A 20,019-nucleotide genomic window follows, 5' to 3' on the forward strand; every position below is an offset into this window, starting at 1 on the left:
AAAAGGCTAGTTCCACATATCTCAGAGAGTGAGATGACAGGAAAGCCAGAGATGTCTATTAACCTTTGGGCACCAGCTCACTTGGCAATTTACATCATAAATGGTCCAGTAACAAGAAGAATAGCACTAAACTATTCAAAGTACCTGCAACAGACTGATGTTTGTGTCCCCCCAAAATTCATATGTTGAAATCCTAACCCCCAATATAACAGTATTAAGAGGTGGGGAATTTGGGAAGTGATTAGGTCATGAGGGATAAGTGCCCTTATAAAAAGGACCTCAAAGAGCTATCCACTTTCTGTCATGTGAGAACACAGAAGTTGGCACTCTGCAATACAGAAAAGGGTCCTTAACAGAACCTAATGATGATGACACCCTGATGTCTGATTTCCCAACCTCTAGAACTGTGAGAAATAAATTTCTGTTGTTGATAAGACACCCAGTTTCTGGCAGTTTGTTACAGCAACCTGAATTGACTAAGACAGTGCCACAGTCTTATTTCAAGGGTTAAAAATTTAACTTGCCACTGGACATCATCAAGATGGCAGAACAGATGGTCCCCAACACCACTCTCTCCCATAATCAACCAATTTATAATTATTAAAAAGCAAACCTGCCAATCTGGGACCACTGGAGCTCTGGGGAAGAGGAGGAGGGACCCCACAAGTATGTGAAGTTGGAAGACACCTAAGAGAGGAAGAACCAGCTCCAATCAACTGTTTTAAAGCCCCAAGCTGCTTTCAGGCCAGCCCAGTGAAAGGCAAGAAGCTGCAGCACACACGGAGCAAGAGCCAGCAAAAGCCACAGCTGAGCCCTTTGCATGAAGTTGGCTGGAATCTACAGGGGAGAAGAGGGCCTCGGAGCACACCATACCAAACCCCAGGCCAATGAAACCACTGACAGGGTTCCACGGAGCCACACAGGAGCAAGGGTCACAGTCAACCTAAGAAAGGAACCACACAAAGGCTGGGGAGTCATCGCAAGGGACCCATGCACAGCCCACCCCATGGCCAACCTTAACCTCATATCAACACCAGAAAAAGACAGAACAAAAAAAGAAAACTACAGACCAATACCCCTAATGAACACAGATGCGAAGATATTAGCAAACAGAATCCAACAACACGTTAAAAAGATCTTTCACCATAATCAAGTGGAATTTGCATCCAGGGATGCAAGGATGGTTCAACATATGCAAATCAATTAACATCATACATCACATCAACAGAATGAAGGGAAAAAACTATGTAATCATTTCAATATACACAGAAAAAGCATTAGATAAAATCAAACACCCTTTCATGATAAAAACACTCAACAAATTAGTTACAGAAGAAATGTACCTCAACAAAATAAAGGCCATAAATGATAAATCCACAGCTAACATCACACTGAACAGAGAAAAATCGGAGACTTTTCCTCTAAAGATCTGGAACATGACAAGGATGCCGACTTTCCCCATTCTTATTCAACATAGTACTGGAAGTTCTAGCCAACACAAAAAGGTAAGAGAAAGCAATAAAGGGCATCTAAATTGGAAAGCAGAAAGTCAAACTATCCCTATTTGCAGATGACATGATCGTATACATAGAAAATCCTAAAGACTCCTCCAAAAAATTACTAGAACTAATAAATGAATTCTGTATACTGGCAGGATACAAAATCAACACACAAAAATCAATAGCCTTCCTATATGCCAATAATGAAATAGTTGAAGAAGAAACAAAGAAAGAAATCCCATTCAAAATTGCAACTGAAATAATGAAATACATAGTAGTAAATTTACCAAGGAGGTGAAACACCTCTACAATGAAAACTACAAAACACTGGTGAAAAAATTGAAAATAAATGGAAATATATCCAGTGTTCACGGGTCAAAAGAATTAACATCATCAAAATGTCTATATTACCAAAGCAATGTACACATTCAACACAATCCCTATCAAAATACCAATGATATTTTTCACAGAAATAGAAAAAAATGATCTTACAAGTTGAATGGAACCACAAAAGACCCCGAATAACTAAAACAATCTTCAACAAAAAGGACAAAGTTGGAGGCATCACACTTCCTGACTTTAAAATACACTATAAAGTTATAATAAGCAGAATAGCATGGTACTGGCATAAAAACAGACACATAGAACAATGGAACAGAATAGAGAGCACAAAAATAAACACACACCCTTACATCCAACTGATTTCCAACAAAGGTGCCAAGACTATACAATGGGGAAAGTTCAGCCTCTTCAACAAATGGTGCTGGGAAAACTAGAGATCCACATGCGGAAAATTGGAACTAGACGCCTATCTCTCAACATACACAAAATCAACTCAAAATGAATGAAAGACCTAAACTGAAGACCTAAAACTATAAAACTACTAGAAGAAAACATAGGGGTAATGCTGCATGAAATGGGAGTGGGCAGCACTTTTTTGGGTGAGACTACAAAGACATAGGCAACTAAAACAAAAATACACAAATGGTACTACATCAAACTGAAAAGCTTCTGCTAAGCAAAGGACAGTACTAACAAAGTGAAAAAACAACTACAGAACAAGAGAAAGTGTTTACAAAGTACACATGAGACAAACGGCTAATATCCAGAATATATAGTGAACTCAACTCAACAGCAAAATAACCCACAAATAACCCAATGTATAAATGGGCAGAGGACCTGAACAGACATTTCTCAAAAGAAGACTTGTAAATGGCCAAAAAACAAATGAAAAAATGGTCAAAATCAATCATCAGAGAAATGCAAATTAAACCATAAGGAGATATCATCTCACCCCACTTAGAATGGCTATTATCAATAAGACAGAAAATAACAGATGCTGGTGAGGACGCAGCAAAAAGGGAACTCTCCTACATTGTTGGTGGAAATGTAAATTGGTACAGCCATTGTGGAAAATACAATGGAGGTTCCTGAGAGAACTAAAAATAGATCTGTCTTACAATCAAGCTCTCCCACTGCTGGGTAAATACCCAAAGGAAATGAAATCAATATATCAAAAAGATACCTGCACTCCCATGTTCATCACAACGCTGTTCGCAGTAGCCAAGAGATAGCATCAACCTAAATGCCCATCAATGGATGAATGGATTAAAAAAAAACGGTGGTGTATATATATATAATAGAATACTTTTAACCTATCATTGGCAGCAACATGGATGGAACTGGAAAGCATTATGTTAAGTGAATTAAGTCAGGGACAGAATGACAAATACAACATGATCTCACTTGTATGTAGAACCAAAAAAAATAAAATAAAAAAAGTGATTCTCATAGAAGAAGAGAGTAGAATAATAGTTGCCAGAGGCCGGGAGGGCAGGGGGCTGGAGGGGAGGTAAACCAGAAGACTAACAGGTACAAAACTATGCTGTCTACCCTACGTGAATCATTGTGCAGTATATGCATGTATTGAAACAACACACTGTAGCTCACAGATATGTACAAGTAAATGTTAAAATAAAAAAATTTGCTTGCAGTCATTAAACCCCACTGTGAAATCAGGTTTCTCTTCCATAAGCAACTTAAGCTCACTTTATTTATAATCAATTACTGACTTACTAAAATACTTACAGCTTAATCGAGTAAAATTACCATCGAATATCTATATAGTATTGATTTTGTATCCCTCAACTTTACTTAATTCATTTATCAGCTCTAGGAGGTTTTTGCAGCATCTTTAGACTTTTCTATATATAGGATCATGTCATCTGCAAACAGGGACAATTTGATTTTGTCTTTTCCAATCTAGATGCCCTTTATCTCTCTCTCTTGCCTGACTGCTCTGGCTAATACGTCCAATACTATGTTGAATAGGAGTGGTGAATGTGGGCATCCTTGTCTTGTTCCTGTTCTTAAAAGAAAAGCTTTCAGTTTTTCCTCATTCTGGATGATGTTGGTGTTGGGTTTGTCATATATGGCTTGCTTTGTGTTGAGATATTTTCCTTCTATACCTAATTTGTTGAGGGTCTTTATCATGAAGGAATGCTGATTTTTGTCAAATGCTTTTTCTGCATCTATTGAGCTAATCACATGGATTTTTGTCCATGAAAGGATACTGAATTTTGTCAAATGCTTTTTCTGCATCTGTTGAGATAATCACATGGATTTTGTTCTTGATTTTGTTGACGTGGTGTATCACATTTATTGACCTGAGTATGTTGAACCATCCTTGCATCATGGAAGAAAATATCTGCAAACCATACATCTGACAGTGGATTAATATCCAGAATATACAAGGAATGCAAATGACTTAAAAGTAAAAAAAAACTAATCAAATTTAAAAATGGGCAAAGGAGCTAAAAAGACATTTTCCAAAGGAAGACAGATGGCCAACAAGTACCTGAAAAAATGCTCAACATCACCAAGCATCAGGGAAATTCAAATCAAACCCACACTGAGATATCATCTCATCCCAGTTAGACTGGCTATTATCAAAAAAGACTGAGAACAACAAATTCTGGTGAGGGTGTGGGACTCTTCTACACTGTTGGTGGGAATGTAAATTTGTACAACCACTATGGAAAACAGTATGGTGGTTTCTCAACTACAGAGAGAACTACCATACAATCCAGCAATCCCACTTCTGGGTATATACACAAAGGAATGGAAATCATCGTGTCAAAGTGATATCTGTACTCCCATGTTCATCACAGCTCTATTTACAATAGTCAAGAGTTGGAACCAACCTAAATGTCTATCAACAGATGACTGAATAAGGAAAATGTGGTATATATACACAATGGAATACTACTCAGCCATAAAAAAGAATGAAATTCTGCCATTTGCAGCAAGATGGATGAGCTTGGAGAAAATTATGTTAAGTGAAATAAGCCAGGCACAGAAAGAGAAATACTGCATGTCCTCACTACTAAGAGGGAGGGAGGGAGAGAGGGAGGGAAGGAGAGAGGGAGAGAGGCAGAGAGGAGCAGGGGGGGGAGAGAGAGAGGGAGAGAGAGAGAGCAAGGAAGAGAAAGAAAGAAAGAGAGAAAGAGAGAGAGAGAAAGAAAGAGAGAGACAGAGAGAGAGAGAAAGAGAGAGAGAGAAAGACCATAATAAAATGGTGAATTTTCAGAAGTAGAGAACAGACGTATAGTTCCTAAAGATAGGAAGTGGGAGGAAGAGAGATAGGGAGTAATTGGGTAAAGGACACAAAAAGTAATCACAATTTGTTATGATGAATATGCTAATAATAATGATTTGATCATCACATACTGTACACAAATACTGATAGTCAGCTTGTGCCCCATAAATACATATAAATTTAAAAAAATGAAATTCTGCCATTCACAGCAACATGGATGAACTTCAAGAAAATCATATTAAGTGAAATAAGCCAGGCACAGAAAGAAATACTGCATATCTTCACTCATATGTAGGAGCTAAAAAGTAAACAAATAAATGAAAAAAAGAAAGAAAGAAAGATACAACAGTCACAAAAATATGTCAAACTTTCAAAAGGAGAAAACTGAACTGAGGTTTCCAGAGGTGGGAAAGGGAGAGTGGGACAGGGGTAAGGGAGGAATTCGTAAAGGGACATGAAAAACAATTACATTGTATAATGTTGAATATACTAATTATTCTGATTTGAACATTACATATTGCACACGGATATTGATAATCAACTCTGTACCCCACAGATATATGTACAATCAACTAGGTTACAATAAAAAAATAAAATTTTAAAACATGAAAATAGGCTGTATATTCCCAAGCCCATACTTTCAACCACTACTCCAGGAAGCATTCAGTCCAACAGAAAATCCTCATGCCTTTCTTTATCTTTATCCAGAATCTGAACTTTTACCCCTAATTCTATTACTACCCTCCTGACTTAGTCCTTTTCCTTTGCTTATAACAAGATACCTGGAACCAGGTAATTTGTAAAGAAAACAAAATATATTGCTTATAGTTTCGGAGACTGGGAAATCCAAAGTCCATAAAGCACATCTGGTGAGGTTCTTGGTGGTGGTGACAGTGACCCAGGGGTCTCACATGGCAGAAAATGGCACAAAATGGCAGAGCAGAGAAAGACTCTCACATGCTCTCCTTTTAAAGCCCTCAGAACCACGTCTCTGACCACCATTATTAATCCATTCACTATGGCGTGGTCCTAACAATCTAATTACCTCTTCAAGGCCCCACATTTCAATTACCATAATAGGATTTCCCACCCTCTTTACATGTCAGAATGGGGACTAAGCTTTGGGGGAACATTCAACTGAAGGCATCTCCTAATCTGAGCCCCCATCATCACTCACCGGATTTATTGCAACATCCTCCTAACCACCAGGTTTTCTGATTCTTACTTATTTTGTTTATTCTCAACACAGCAACCAGAGTGTTGTTGTCTTTTAAAATATTAGTTAGATCATGTCATGCCACTGTTGAAGACCATGTAGGGATTTCCATTTAACAAACAGTAAAAACTAAAGCTATTTAAAATAACCTGCAAGAAACCCTGTGATCTGTACCCTCTCATTCACATCTTACCTCTGTGAACTCATCTCCTGTTCTCCCCTCTCTCACTCCACTAGATCCACACTGGTCTCCATGTTATTCTTGGTCTCCAAGTTATTCCTGGTCTCCAATTATTCCTGGTCTCCAAGCATGATCCTTCTGAGAGCCTGGGCACTGGCTATTCCTTCTGTCTTGCACATGTTTCCACTTGCTTCTATAGGCATACCTTGTTTTATTGTGCTTTAGCAGATATTGCATTTTAACTAATTGAAGTTTTGTGGCAACACTGCATCGAGCAAGTCTATAGGTGCTATTTTTCTAACAGCATGTGCTCCTTCATGTCTCTGTGTCACATTTTGGTAATTCTCACAACATTTCAAACTTTTTCATTGTTATTAAATCCATTATGGCGATCTGTAATAAGTGATCTTTAATGTTACTATTGTAATTGTTTGGGGACAATTTAACAAACTAAACACATATAAGATGATGAACTCAATAAATGTTGTGTGTGTTCTGACTGCTACACTGACCATCTGTTCCCCGTCTCTCTCCCTCTCCTCAGGCATCCCTATTCCCTGAGACACAACAGTATTGAAATTAAGTCAATTAATAACCCTACATGGCCTCTAAGTATTTAATTAAAACGAAGAGTTATACATCTTTCACTCTAAATCAAAAGCTAGAAATGATTAAGCTTAGTGGGGAGGGCATGTCAAAAGCCAAGACAGGCCCAAAGCTAGGCTTCTTGTGCCAAACAGCTAGCATAGTTGTGAATGCAAAGGAAGAGTTCTTGAAGGAAATTAAAAGTGCTACTCCAGTGAACACAAAATAATAAGAAAGCAAAACAGCACCAGCCTGTGGCTCACTTGGGAGAGTGTGGTGCTGATAACACCAAGGCCACAGGTTCAGACCCCTATATAGGAATGGCCGGTTAGCTCAATTGGAAGAGCATGGTGCTGACAACACCAAGCCAAGGGTTGCGATCCCCTTACCGGTCACAAAAAAGGACAAAAAAAACAACCCAAAAAAACCCCAAAGCAAAACAACCATATTGCTCATGTGGAGAATGTTTTAGTGGAAGATCGAACCAGCTACAACATCCCCTTAAAGCAAAAGCCTAACCCAGAGCAAGTTCCTTACTGTCTTTAATTCTATGAAGGCTGAGAGAGGTGAAGAAGCTGCAGACGGAAATTTTGAAGCTAGCAGAGGTTGTTTTATGAGGTTTAAGGAAAGAAACAGTCTCTATAATAGAAAAGGTAAAGCAGCAAGTGCTGATGTAGAAGCTGTAGCAAGTTATTCAGAACATGTACCGAAGATAACTGATGAAGGTAGCTACACTAAACAACAGGTTTTCAATGTAGATAAAACAGCCTTATATTGGAAGAAGACGCCATCTAGGACTTTTATTGCTAGAGAGAAGTCAATGCCTGGCTTCAAAGCTTCAAAGGACAGGCTGACCTTTTTGTTAGGGGCAAATGCAGCTGGTGACTTCAAGTTGAAGCCAATGCTCATTTATCATTCTAAAAATCCTAGGGCCCTTAAGAATTATGCTAAATCTACTCTGCTATGTTCTTGAAATGAAACAACAAAGCCTAGATGACAGTATATCTGTTTACAGCATGGTTTACTAAATATTTTAAGCACACTGATGAGAGCTCCTGCTCACAAAAAAAGATCCCTTTCAAAATATCACTGCTCATGAACAATGCACCTGGTCACCTAAGAGCTCCAATGGAGATGTACAAGTAGAGTAATGTTGTTTTCATGCCTGCTAGAATAACATCCATTCTACAGACAATGGATGAAGGAATCATCTCTATTTTCAAGTCAAATTATTTAAGAAATACATTTTGTAAGGCAATAGCTGCCATAGATAATGATGCCTCTGATAGATCTAGCAAAATAAACTGAAAACCTTCTAGAAAGGATTCACCATTCTAGATGTTATACAAAAGTTGTGATTCAAGGGAGGAGGTGAAAATATCAACATTAATAGGAGTTTGGAAGAATTTGATTCCAGCCCTCATGGATGATTTAGAGGGGTTCCATTTCAGAGGAGGAAGTAACTGCAGATGTGGAAGAAATGGCAAGAGAACATGAATTAGAAGTGAAGTCTGAAGATATGACTGAATTGCTGCAACCTCATGATAAAACTTAAATGAATGAGGAGCTGCTTCTAATGGATGAGCAGAGAAAGTGGTTTCTTAAGATATAACCTATTCCTGGTGAAGATGCTGTGAACAATGTTGACAACAAAGGATCTAGAAAATTACATAAACTTAGTTGATAAAGCAGCAGCAGGCTTTGAGAGAATTAACTCCAATTTTGAAAGAAGTTCTACTGTGGTTTTGTAAAATGCTATATAACAGCATCACATGCTACAGAGAAATCTTCCATGAACAGAAAAGTCAATCGATGTGGTAAACTTCACTGTTGTCTTATTTCAAGAAATTGTCACAGCCACCCAACCTTCAGCAATCACCACCCTGATCAGTCAGCAACCATCAACATCAAGGCAAGAACGTCCACCAGCAAAAAGATGAAGGCTCAGATGACCATTAGCACTTTTAGCAATAAAGCATTCTTTAATTAAGGCATCACTTTTTGAGATATGCCTTTACACACATAACAGACTACAATATAGTGTGAACATAACTTTTATATGCACTAGGAAATCAAAATATTTGTGTGACTTGCTTTATTGAGATATTTTTTGTGTGTGATGGTCTGGAACCGAACTGAACCCACAATATCTCCAAAGTATGCCTGTCTAACTCCCTGTCTCACTCGATCACTATCAGAATTCCAAAGAAATTTTTCACAGTAACAGAAAAAAATCCTAGAATTCATATGAAACCACAAAAGACCCCAAAGAGTAAAAGCAATCTTAATAAAAAAAAAAAAAAGCTGGAGGCATCACATTCCCTGGTTTCAAAACATACTACAAAGCTATAATAATCATAACAGAATGGTACTGGCATAAAAACAGACACATAGGTCAATGAAACAGAATAAAGAACCCAGAAATAAATACACACTTTAATGTTTTATTGATTTTCAACAAAGTTGCCAAGAACACACAATGGAAAAATAACTATCTCTTCATTAAATGGTGTTGGGAAAATTGGATACACACAGGCAGAATGAAATTAGAACTGTATCTCACACCATAATACAAAAATCAACTCAATAGATAAACACTTAAATGTAAGATATGTAACTGTAAAACTACTAAAAGAAAATACAGGAGAAAAGCTGTATGACAGTCTGAGCAATGCTTTTTTGGATATGCCCCCAAAGGCACAGGCAACAAAAGCAAAAATAGACAAAAGGGATTACATCAAACTAGAAAGCTTCTGCTCAGCAAAGGAAACAATCAACAGAGTGAAAAGACAACCTATGGGATGGGAGAAAATATATGAGAATCATACATTTGATAAGGGATAAGCAAACCCTTGCACGTTGCTGGTGGGAATGTAAATTAGTATGCCTTTATGGAAAATGGTATGGAGGTTCCTCAAAAAACTAAAAATAGAACTACCATATGATCTAAAAATGCCACTACTGGGTATATATCCAAAGGAAACGAAATCATATGTTAAAGAGATATCTACACTCCCATGTTTATTGCAGCTTTATTTGCAATTGCCAAGGTATTGAATCAACTTAAGTGTCCATCAGTGAACAAATGGATAAAGAAAACGTAGTAAATATACACAATGGGATACTATTCAGCCTTAAAGAAGGAAATCCCATCACTTGTAACAACATGGATGAACTTGGAGGACACTATGTTAAGTGAAATAAGCTGGGCACAGAAAGAGAAAAACTACATGATTTCATTTATATGTGGAATCTAATAATAGTCAAACTCATAGAAGCAGAGAATAGAATGGTGGTTACCAGGGGCTGAGGTTGGGGGGTTGCAGGATTGGGGAGATGTTGGTACAAAATTTCAGATAGGAGGAATGAGTTCAAGAGATCTGCTGTACAACATGGTGACTATGGTTAATGAAAATGCATTATATACATGAAAATTCCTGAGAGTAAATCTTAGTGTTCTCACTACAAATAAATGGTAAGTATGTGAGGTAATTCATATGTTAATTAGCTTGATTCAGCCATTTCACACTGTTCAAAACATCATGTTATAGGAGGGTACTTCAAAAAGTTTGTGAAAAAAGAGTTTCAAGATGGCGGCGGCTGCGGCGGCTGGCGCGGAGTAGCTGAGGTGGAAAAGGTGGCCACTGGGCCTCAGGCAGCCGGGAAACTTGTGGACCTTCCTCTGGCCATCTCTTAAGGGAGGACTGCTGCTGCTGGCCGGTCGTGGGGGGTGACCGCCACTTTGCCCCCGGCAGGAGAGGCTGCCTCATTTACAGGCAACAGCTTTGAAGTGTGGAGCAGGAAAAGAACTGATTCTTAGCTGCAAAAGCGAGTCTTGAAACAGGGAACACGGCGCCAGGGCTGCTGTGGGTGCAGCCAGGATCCCGGAGGCTGGGGCCGCACTGAAGGCGGCCAGCTGCCCTATCCAGGATTCGAGGTTTCAGGCCGGCATTAAAGAAGACTCCTGGGAGCGCCCGAGCGGCGCCGCGACTGAACAGCCCGAGGCGGCAGCGCCGAGAACACGGAAGGCAACAAACCAGAGACAGAGCGAGCGCCCGACCTGGCACAGCACTGTGAGTGATCCCTAGCAAAGCTCTGTTCGGGGGGTGGATGCCCACGCGGCTCCCCGCCTGCACCACCAGGCCACTCCTTGCCCCGGTGCTGCCTCCATTTTCCCAGGTGCGGGCAGCTCCGCCCCGCTCGGCCATCACTGAGCCCATTTGCTTGGCCTGGCGCGGGGCTTTCCGGACCCTGCGGGCCGACCTCCTCTCCCACTCCCTCCACGGTTCTCTGGCAGGGCTGGGGGTGTGGGGCGTCCCCGACCAGTGTTGGGAGGGCTAGGAAGTACGGGCGGGCCGACTGTCACTCCACCACACCCTGGACTCTGGCCCCGGTAAACTTCCTGTTACTGGGAGGCAGATACCATCTCTGCGACCACCAGTTTGGAAAAAAGCCTAACGAATTTCTGGTTGGGAATAGTGCGGTAGGAGAGTTCCCAGGTCCGCTTGAACCTGCCGGAGAGCAGGCTGCAGGCGGGCACTAGACTCGGTTTATACCGGGGGGATACAAAGGTGAACAAGACCCGAGAAAGATCTACACAGTGCTACAAAGGCACCCAGAGAGACCGGTCGTCTGTGCCTAGCAGAAACCTGGTAGACTTCCTGGGCGAGGCGGTGCTGAGCAGGGTCTTGAAGGCCCAGCTGATAGACGAGGGGTGCAGAAGACACGCCCCAGCCCAGCACAGTGTTCACAGAGGGGGGTGACGTGCGGCCAGGGAGGCGGAGTCTCGACAGAAACCACACACCCGGTGGGGTCGCCACTGCACGATCTAACAGCCTGGGCCAGAGCACACGGAAAGGGGAGAAGTCCTGTACAGAAAGTGAAAGCTCAACAGAGATCACACACCCTGTGGTACGTGATCCACCAGCCCAGCAGAGTACAAGCTGACCAGAAAGGTGGATCCCCGGAGAAGCCCAAGACCCGAGGCAACCACACACACAAGACACTAGAGGCCAACTGAGCAGTCACGGCGGGAGCCATACCAAATTGGCAACCACAGCAACATCCTAGTTAGTCATTAGTCTTAAACCGGTGGACTGTGAAACCCCCTGCAACAATGAATAAACACCAAAAAAAAGACACCAGAAATACAAAAAATCAAGAAAGTACACCACCAAAAGTTAATAAATCTCATACTCTAGATCCTATAGAACAAGAAGCCCTTGAAATAACTGACAAGGAATTTCGAGTGATAATTCTAAGGAAACTGAATGAGATACAAGAAAACTCAGCTAGACATCATGATGAAATGAGGAAAAGTATACAGGATCTGAAAGAGGAAATATACAAGGAAATCAATGTCCTGAAAAAAAATGTAGCAGAACTTGCTGAACTGAAGAAGTTATTCAGCGAAATAAAAAACACAACGGAGAGTTTAACCAGCAGGCTTGTCGAAGTTGAAGAGAGAACCTCTGAACTTGAAGATGGGCTGTTTGAAATAACACAAGCAGACAAAAAGAAAGAAAAAAGAATCAAGGACATGGAAGAAAATCTGAGAGAGATATCAGACAACCTCAAGCGCTCAAATATCCGAGTCATGGGTATTCCAGAAGGGGAAGAAAATGGAGATTCCATTGAAAACATATTCAAAAAAATAGTGGCAGAAAACTTCCCAGGTATAGGAAAAATCACAGATCTTCAGATCCAGGAAGCTCAACGATCTCCAAACGTATTCAACCCAAAAAGGCCTTCTCCAAGACATGTCATAGTCAAATTGGCAAAACTCAGAGACAAAGAGAGAATCTTAAAAGCTGCAAGAGAGAAGCGTCAAATCACCTATAAGGGAGCCCCAATCAGGTTAACATCAGACTTTTCATCACAAACCCTAAAAGCTAGAAAGGAATGGGATGATATTTTCAAAATACTAAAAGACAAAGATTGCCAGCCAAGAATACTCTACCCTGCAAGGCTATCCTTCCGAAATGAGGGGCAAATAGTATATTTCTCAGACAAACAAAAACTGCGGGAGTTCACTACCACAAGACCACCCTTACAAGAAATCCTCAAGGGAGTACTGGGTTTGGTTCCTGAAAAATAACTACCACTGCCATAAAAACCTAAGAAAAATCTAAACCCGCTAGTACAATAAAAATGGCATTCATGAAGAGAAAACAAGCTAACAAAAACACTATCTATAACCTAAGGAACCAACAAACAAAGAAACCAAACAGTAAATCAGAAAGCAAGGAACAAAAGACACCTAAGACAACCAAACAACCAATAAAATGCTAGGAATAAATCAACACCTTTCAATAACAACTCTTAATGTTAAAGGCTTAAATTCCCCAATTAAAAGACACAGACTGGCTGACTGGATCAAAAAACAGGACCCAACTATATGCTGCCTACAAGAGACCCACCTCACCCATAAAGATTCACACAGACTAAGAGTGAAAGGATGGAAAAAGATTTACCATGCAAACAGAAAAGAAAAACGAGCTGGAGTGGCTATTCTTATATCTGACAAAATAGACTTTAAACTAAAAACCATAAAAAGAGACAATGAGGGACACTACTTAATGATAAAAGGACTGATCCATCAAGAAGACATAACAATCATAAATATGTACGCACCCAATGTTGGAGCAGCCAGATTTATAAAACAAACTCTATTAGACCTAAAGAAGGAAATAGACACTAATACCATAATAGCAGGGGACCTGAACACTCCACTGTCAATATTAGACAGATCATCTAGGCAAAGAATCAGTAGAGAAACACAAGATCTAAACAAGACTCTAGACCAATTGGAATTGGCAGATATCTACAGAACATTCCACCCAACAACCTCAGAATATTCATTCTTCTCATCAGCACATGGATCATTCTCCAGGATAGATCACATATTAGGTCACAAATCAAGTCTCAGTAAATTCAAAAAAATTGGAATTATCCCATGTATCTTCTCAGACCACAATGGATTAAAACTAGAAATTAATAACAAACAAAACTCTGGAAACTATACAAACACATGGAAATTAAACAGCATTCTACTTAATGACATATGGGTCCAAGAAGAAATCAAGCAGGAAATCAAAAAGTTTATTGAAACTAATGAAAACAATGATACATCATACCAAAACCTGTGGGATACTGCAAAAGCAGTATTGAGGGGAAAATTTATTGCATTAAATGCTCACTTCAGAAGAATGGAAAGATGGCAAGTGAACAACCTAACACTTCACCTTAAAGAACTAGAAAAACAAGAACAATCCAATCCTAAAGTTAGCAGACGGAAAGAAATCATTAAGATCAGAGCAGAACTGAATGAAATTGAAAACCAAAAAACAATTCAAAAGATCAACGAATCAAAAAGTTGGTTTTTTGAAAAGATAAATAAAATTGACAAACCATTAGCATGGCTAACAAAAAAAAGAAGAGAGAAGACTCAAATAACAAAAATTAGAAATGAAAAAGGCGATATTACAACTGATTCATCTGAAATACAAGGAATCATTCGAGACTACTATAAACAACTGTACGCCAACAAATTTGAAAATCTGGAGGAAATGGATAAATTTCTGGACACACACAAGCTCCCAAAACTGAACCGTGAAGACGTAGAAAATCTGAACAGACCAATAACAATAAAGGAGATTGAAGCTGTTATCAGAAGGCTCCCAACAAAGAAAAGCCCAGGACCAGATGGATTCACAGCAGAATTTTACCAAACATTCAAAGAGGAATTGACACCGATTCTTTACAAACTATTCCAAAAGATTGAAACGGACGCAAATCTCCCAAACTCATTCTATGAAGCAAACATCATCCTGATACCAAAACCAGGTAAAGATATAACCAAAAAAGAAAACTACAGGCCGATATCCTTGATGAATATAGATGCAAAAATCCTCACTAAAATACTAGCAAACAGAATACAGCAACACATACGAAAAATTATTCATCACGATCAAGTGGGATTCATCCCAGGGATGCAAGGTTGGTTCAACATACGCAAATCAATAAATGTGATACACCATATTAATAAACTCAAACACAAGGACCATATGATCATCTCGATAGATGCTGAAAAAGCATTTGATAAAGTTCAGCACTCATTCATGACAAGGACCCTCAATAAGTTAGGTATAGAGGGAAAGTATCTCAACATAATTAAAGCCATATATGACAAACCCACTGCCAATATCATCCTGAATGGGGAAAAGCTGAAAGCTTTTCCTTTAAGAACAGGCACTAGACAAGGATGCCCACTCTCACCACTCCTATTCAACATAGTGTTGGAAGTACTAGCCAGAGCAATCAGAGAAGAGAAGGAAATAAAGGGCATCCAGATTGGAAAAGATGAAGTCAAACTGTCCCTGTTTGCAGATGACATGATCCTATATATCGAACAGCCTAAAACCTCTACAAAAAAACTGTTGGAATTGATAAATGATTTCAGCACAGTAGCAGGATACAAAATCAACACACAAAAATCAGTAGCATTTCTTTTCTCCAATAGTGAACATGCAGAGCGAGAAATCAAGAAAGCCTGCCCATTTACAATAGCCACCAAAAAAATAAAATACTTAGGAATTGAGTTAACCAAGGAGGTGAAAAATCTCTATAATGAGAACTACAAACCACTGCTGAGAGAAATTAGAGAGGATACAAGAAGATGGAAAGATATTCCATGCTCTTGGATTGGAAGAATCAACATAGTGAAAATGTCCATACTACCCAAAGTGATATACAAATTCAATGCAATCCCCATCAAAATTCCAAAGACATTTTTCTCAGAAATGGAAAAAACTATTCAGACATTTATATGGAACAATAAAAGACCACGAATAGCCAAAGCAATGCTGAGCAAAAAAAATAAAGCTGGAGGCATAACACTACCTGACTTTAAGCTATACTACAAAGCTATAATAACCAAAACAGTATGGTACTGGCATAAAAACAGACACACTGACCAATGGAATAGAATAGAGAATCCAGAAATCAACCCACACACTTACTGCCATCTGATCTTTGACAAAGGCACCAAACCTATTCACTGGGGAAGGGACTGCCTCTTCAGCAAGTGGTGCTGGGATAACTGGATATCGATATGCAGGAGAATGAAACTAGATCCATACCTCTCACCGTATACTAAAATCAACTCAAAATGGATTAAGGATTTAAATATACACCCTGAGACAATAAAACTTCTTAAAGAAAACATAGGGGAAACACTTCAGGAAATAGGACTGGGCACAGACTTCATGAATACGACCCCAAAAGCACGGGCAACCAAAGGAAAAATAAACAAATGGGATTATATCAAACTAAAAAGCTTCTGCACAGCAAAAGAAACAATTAAAAGAGTTAAAAGACAACCAACAGAGTGGGAGAAAATATTTGCAAAATATACATCTGACAAAGGATTAATATCCAGAATATATAAGGAACTCAAACAACTTTACAAGAAGAAAACAAGCAACCCAATTAAAAAATGGGCAAAAGAGCTAAGTAGGCATTTCTCTAAGGAAGATATCCAAATGGCCAACAGACATATGAAAAAATGCTCAACATCACTCAGCATCCGGGAAATGCAAATCAAAACCACATTGAGATACCATCTAACCCCAGTTAGGATGGCTAAAATCCAAAAGACTATGAACGATAAATGCTGGCGAGGCTGCGGAGAAAAAGGAACTCTCATACATTGTTGGTGGGACTGCAAAATGGTGCAGCCTCTATGGAAAATGGTATGGAGGTTCCTTAAACAATTGCAAATAGATCTACCATACGACCCAGCCATCCCACTGTTGGGAATATACCCAGAGGAATGGAAATCATCAAGTCGAAGGTATACCTGTTCCCCAATGTTCATCGCAGCACTCTTTACAATAGCCAAGAGTTGGAACCAGCCCAAATGCCCATCATCAGATGAGTGGATACGGAAAATGTGGTACATCTACACAATGGAATACTACTCAGCTATAAAAACGAATGAAATACTGCCATTTGCAACAACATGGATGGACCTTGAGAGAATTATATTAAGTGAAACAAGTCAGGCACAGAAAGAGAAATACCACATGTTCTCACTTATTGGAGGGAGCTAAAAATTAATATATAAATTCACACACACACATACACACATACACACACAAACCGGGGGGCGGGGAGGAAGAAGATATAACAACCACAATTATTTGAAGTTGATACAACAAACAAACAGAAAGGACATTGCTGGGGGGGAGGGGGGGAGGGGGGAGGGAGGGAGGTTTTGGTGATGGGGAGCATTAATCAGCTACAATGTATATTGACAAAATAAAATTATTAAACTGATAAGAACAGATACTACACTTGATCTTAGCCAAAAGGCCGAGAAGCGATACCTGACAAAATAAAATTTAAAAAAAAAATAAATAAATAAAAAAAAAAAAAATAATAAAAAAAAAAAAAAAAAAAAAAAAAAAGTTTGTGAAAAAAATAGAGTTAAAAGATAATACAAATCTTTCCATGAACTTTTTGAAAACCCCTCATACACCATAAATATATACAATTTTTGTCAATTTTTAAAAAAATAAATATTTCAAATTACTGCAATAATATGTAAAAAAATAAAGACACAACAAGTTGTACTTAAGAGTTTACATACCTTGGTTTCCGAAACACTAAACTATATTGTTGACAAGCCAGGCCCACAGTAGGAGTATAAACAATAGGCATGAATTTCTCAATGTCAGACATTAGCACTCTATAAAAGAGCTTTTCATTTGTATCTTGAAGATCCATTAGGAGAAGATACCTGTGGATATTGGACATAATTAGATCTACATCCAAAAAATTCATAAAGTAGCTGCTTAGAAATCTAATTAAACACTTTTCAACCAAGTATAAATTATTTTTTAGGTTACATAGAAAACATAGGATAAAAAAGACTTTAGAAATATTCTTAAATGCTTCAAAGAATGAAGCACCATAAACTTTATTACATCATTCAAATATTAAAACCATTGCTGATATAGCAGTCTTATTCAGTACTTGAAGAGACCTACTATAAAATAAAAAGCAGATGAATGTACCACTATAGATACATTTTAAATATTAACTTAACCAAAAAAATAGAAAGACATTATCCTTTACTATGCAGTACTAAATAACCAAGGAAAATGACAAACAAGAAGTGAGTAAGGGAATGTAGCAACCACCCTAAAAATAACTAAGACAGGCAAGTTCAAGGGATTTTTCTTACTGTTTATATCTAATGGCCTTTTTCTTTCTAGAGACACTTCTGACCCAGAATTATCTTTCTAAACATAAACTTTTTTGTGTTACCTGTAGACTTCAATATTTTATACAATAGAATTCAAACTGGTACTACTTAAAAGAATCTTGCAAAACTATACTCAACAATTTTACCAACCTTTTGGATTGATTTCCATTCCCTAGGGATAGTTGAACACACACAGAACTGAGTCAGAGACGCATACAATTAGATAGACATACCCCAGAAAACAACTTTTGGGAGGAAGATGATGAGTTTTAGACATGGTGAAATTGATTTAGCAATGTGGAAGTCACCATTGCTAAACACCTGACACAAGTATCATTTCCTAGAGGCTGATACTCTTTCTTTCTTTGACTTCTAGGCCATGATATTCTTTTGATTTTCTTCCTATCTCACTGATCATTTCTTTACTGTTTTTTTACTGTTTTCTCCTCTTCTCTGAAAGCTCTCTAATACTCATATGTAATATATTAGGAAATTATGTAGGCTTTACCTTCAAAATATATCCAAAACCTGAACATCTCCATTGCTACCACCCTGGATCCAAATCACCATTCATCTCTTGCCTGGATTATTGTAAAAGTCTCCTAAAATTTCTCCCAGCCTACATTCTATTCTCAGCATTGCAGTCATTCTGACTGTCTATAACTTTTAATAATGTATTAAATTCCATGAAGGCAGAAATCATTGTCTATAATCCCAATACTTAAAAGAGTTCCTGACACTGAGTTAACGCTCAATACATACCTAAGAAACAGTCTGTGGTAAAAATAGGAAAGTCGCCAGCTCTTAGGAGGTAGCTGATAAAATGGCCCAGGAAAAGAATATAAAATAAGGACATAAGAGAATAAAGGAACTTAAGGAACAAGTAAAAGAGAAGATTGTGATGGACTTTAAGAAGCAGCAAACATATACACATTAGACAAACTGAGTCAGACTCGCCTCTCATGCCCAAAGGGCTCATGAACAATGTGGCAATGGTGGCAGGGATGGTTATGCATAGGCTCAGCAACATGGACTTCTACTCACCAAAGCCAACCTGGCTACAGTCACTGCAGAGTGCTCAATCTGCTAGCAGCATAGACCAATGCTGAGTCCTTGATGTGGCACCATTCCCCAGAGTAATCAGCCAAGCTACCTGTTGGCAAGTTGACTATAATGGACAGCTTCCACCATGGAAGGGCACCATTTTGTCTTTACTGGAATAGACACTTACTCTGGACCCAGATATGCCTTCTCTGCATGCAATGCCTCTGCCAAAGCTACTATTCATGGACTTACAAAATGCCTTATCCACCATCATGGTATTCCACACAGCATTGCTTCTGGATCAAGGAATTCACTTCGTACCAAATGAAGTGTGGCAACAAGCCCATGCTCATGGAATTCACAGGTTTTACAATATCTCCACCAATCTGAAGCAGTTGGCTTGACAGAACAATGGAATGTCCTCTTGAAGATTCAGTTACAGCACCAACAAGGTGGCAATATTTTGCAAAGCTGGGGTAAGGTTCCCTAGGAGGCTGTATATGCTCTGAATCAGCATCCAATATATGGTTCTGTCCTCCCATAGCCAGGACTCACAGCTTCAGGAATCAACGAATGTAAATGGGAATGGGACCACTCACTGACAACCCTAGTGACTCACTAGCAAAA

At 38.9% G+C, this 20,019-nt stretch overlaps 1 protein-coding gene, 1 non-coding gene and 1 pseudogene across 3 annotated transcripts in view; 1 reads left to right on the forward strand and 2 right to left on the reverse strand.

The window, feature by feature from the left end:
• The window catches only part of ME1 (malic enzyme 1), a 186,059-nt gene that overhangs the window by 139,093 nt on the left and 26,947 nt on the right, over positions 1-20,019 (reverse strand). For both annotated transcript variants that reach the window (XM_063097422.1, XM_063097421.1), the window contains exon 3: positions 17,731-17,880. In XM_063097422.1, the coding sequence (XP_062953492.1) occupies positions 17,731-17,880 (150 nt within the window). The remainder of the gene's footprint in view (positions 1-17,730; positions 17,881-20,019) is intronic.
• TRNAV-GAC (transfer RNA valine (anticodon GAC)) lies at positions 7,402-7,474 on the forward strand. The gene has a single exon. It is a non-coding gene; the product is annotated as a tRNA-Val (tRNA).
• On the reverse strand, positions 17,349-17,465 carry LOC134379413 (U2 spliceosomal RNA; annotated as a pseudogene).

The sequence above is a fragment of the Cynocephalus volans genome, chromosome 5 (genome assembly GCF_027409185.1).
Source record: "Cynocephalus volans isolate mCynVol1 chromosome 5, mCynVol1.pri, whole genome shotgun sequence".
Classification (NCBI taxonomy): Eukaryota; Metazoa; Chordata; class Mammalia; order Dermoptera; family Cynocephalidae; genus Cynocephalus; species Cynocephalus volans.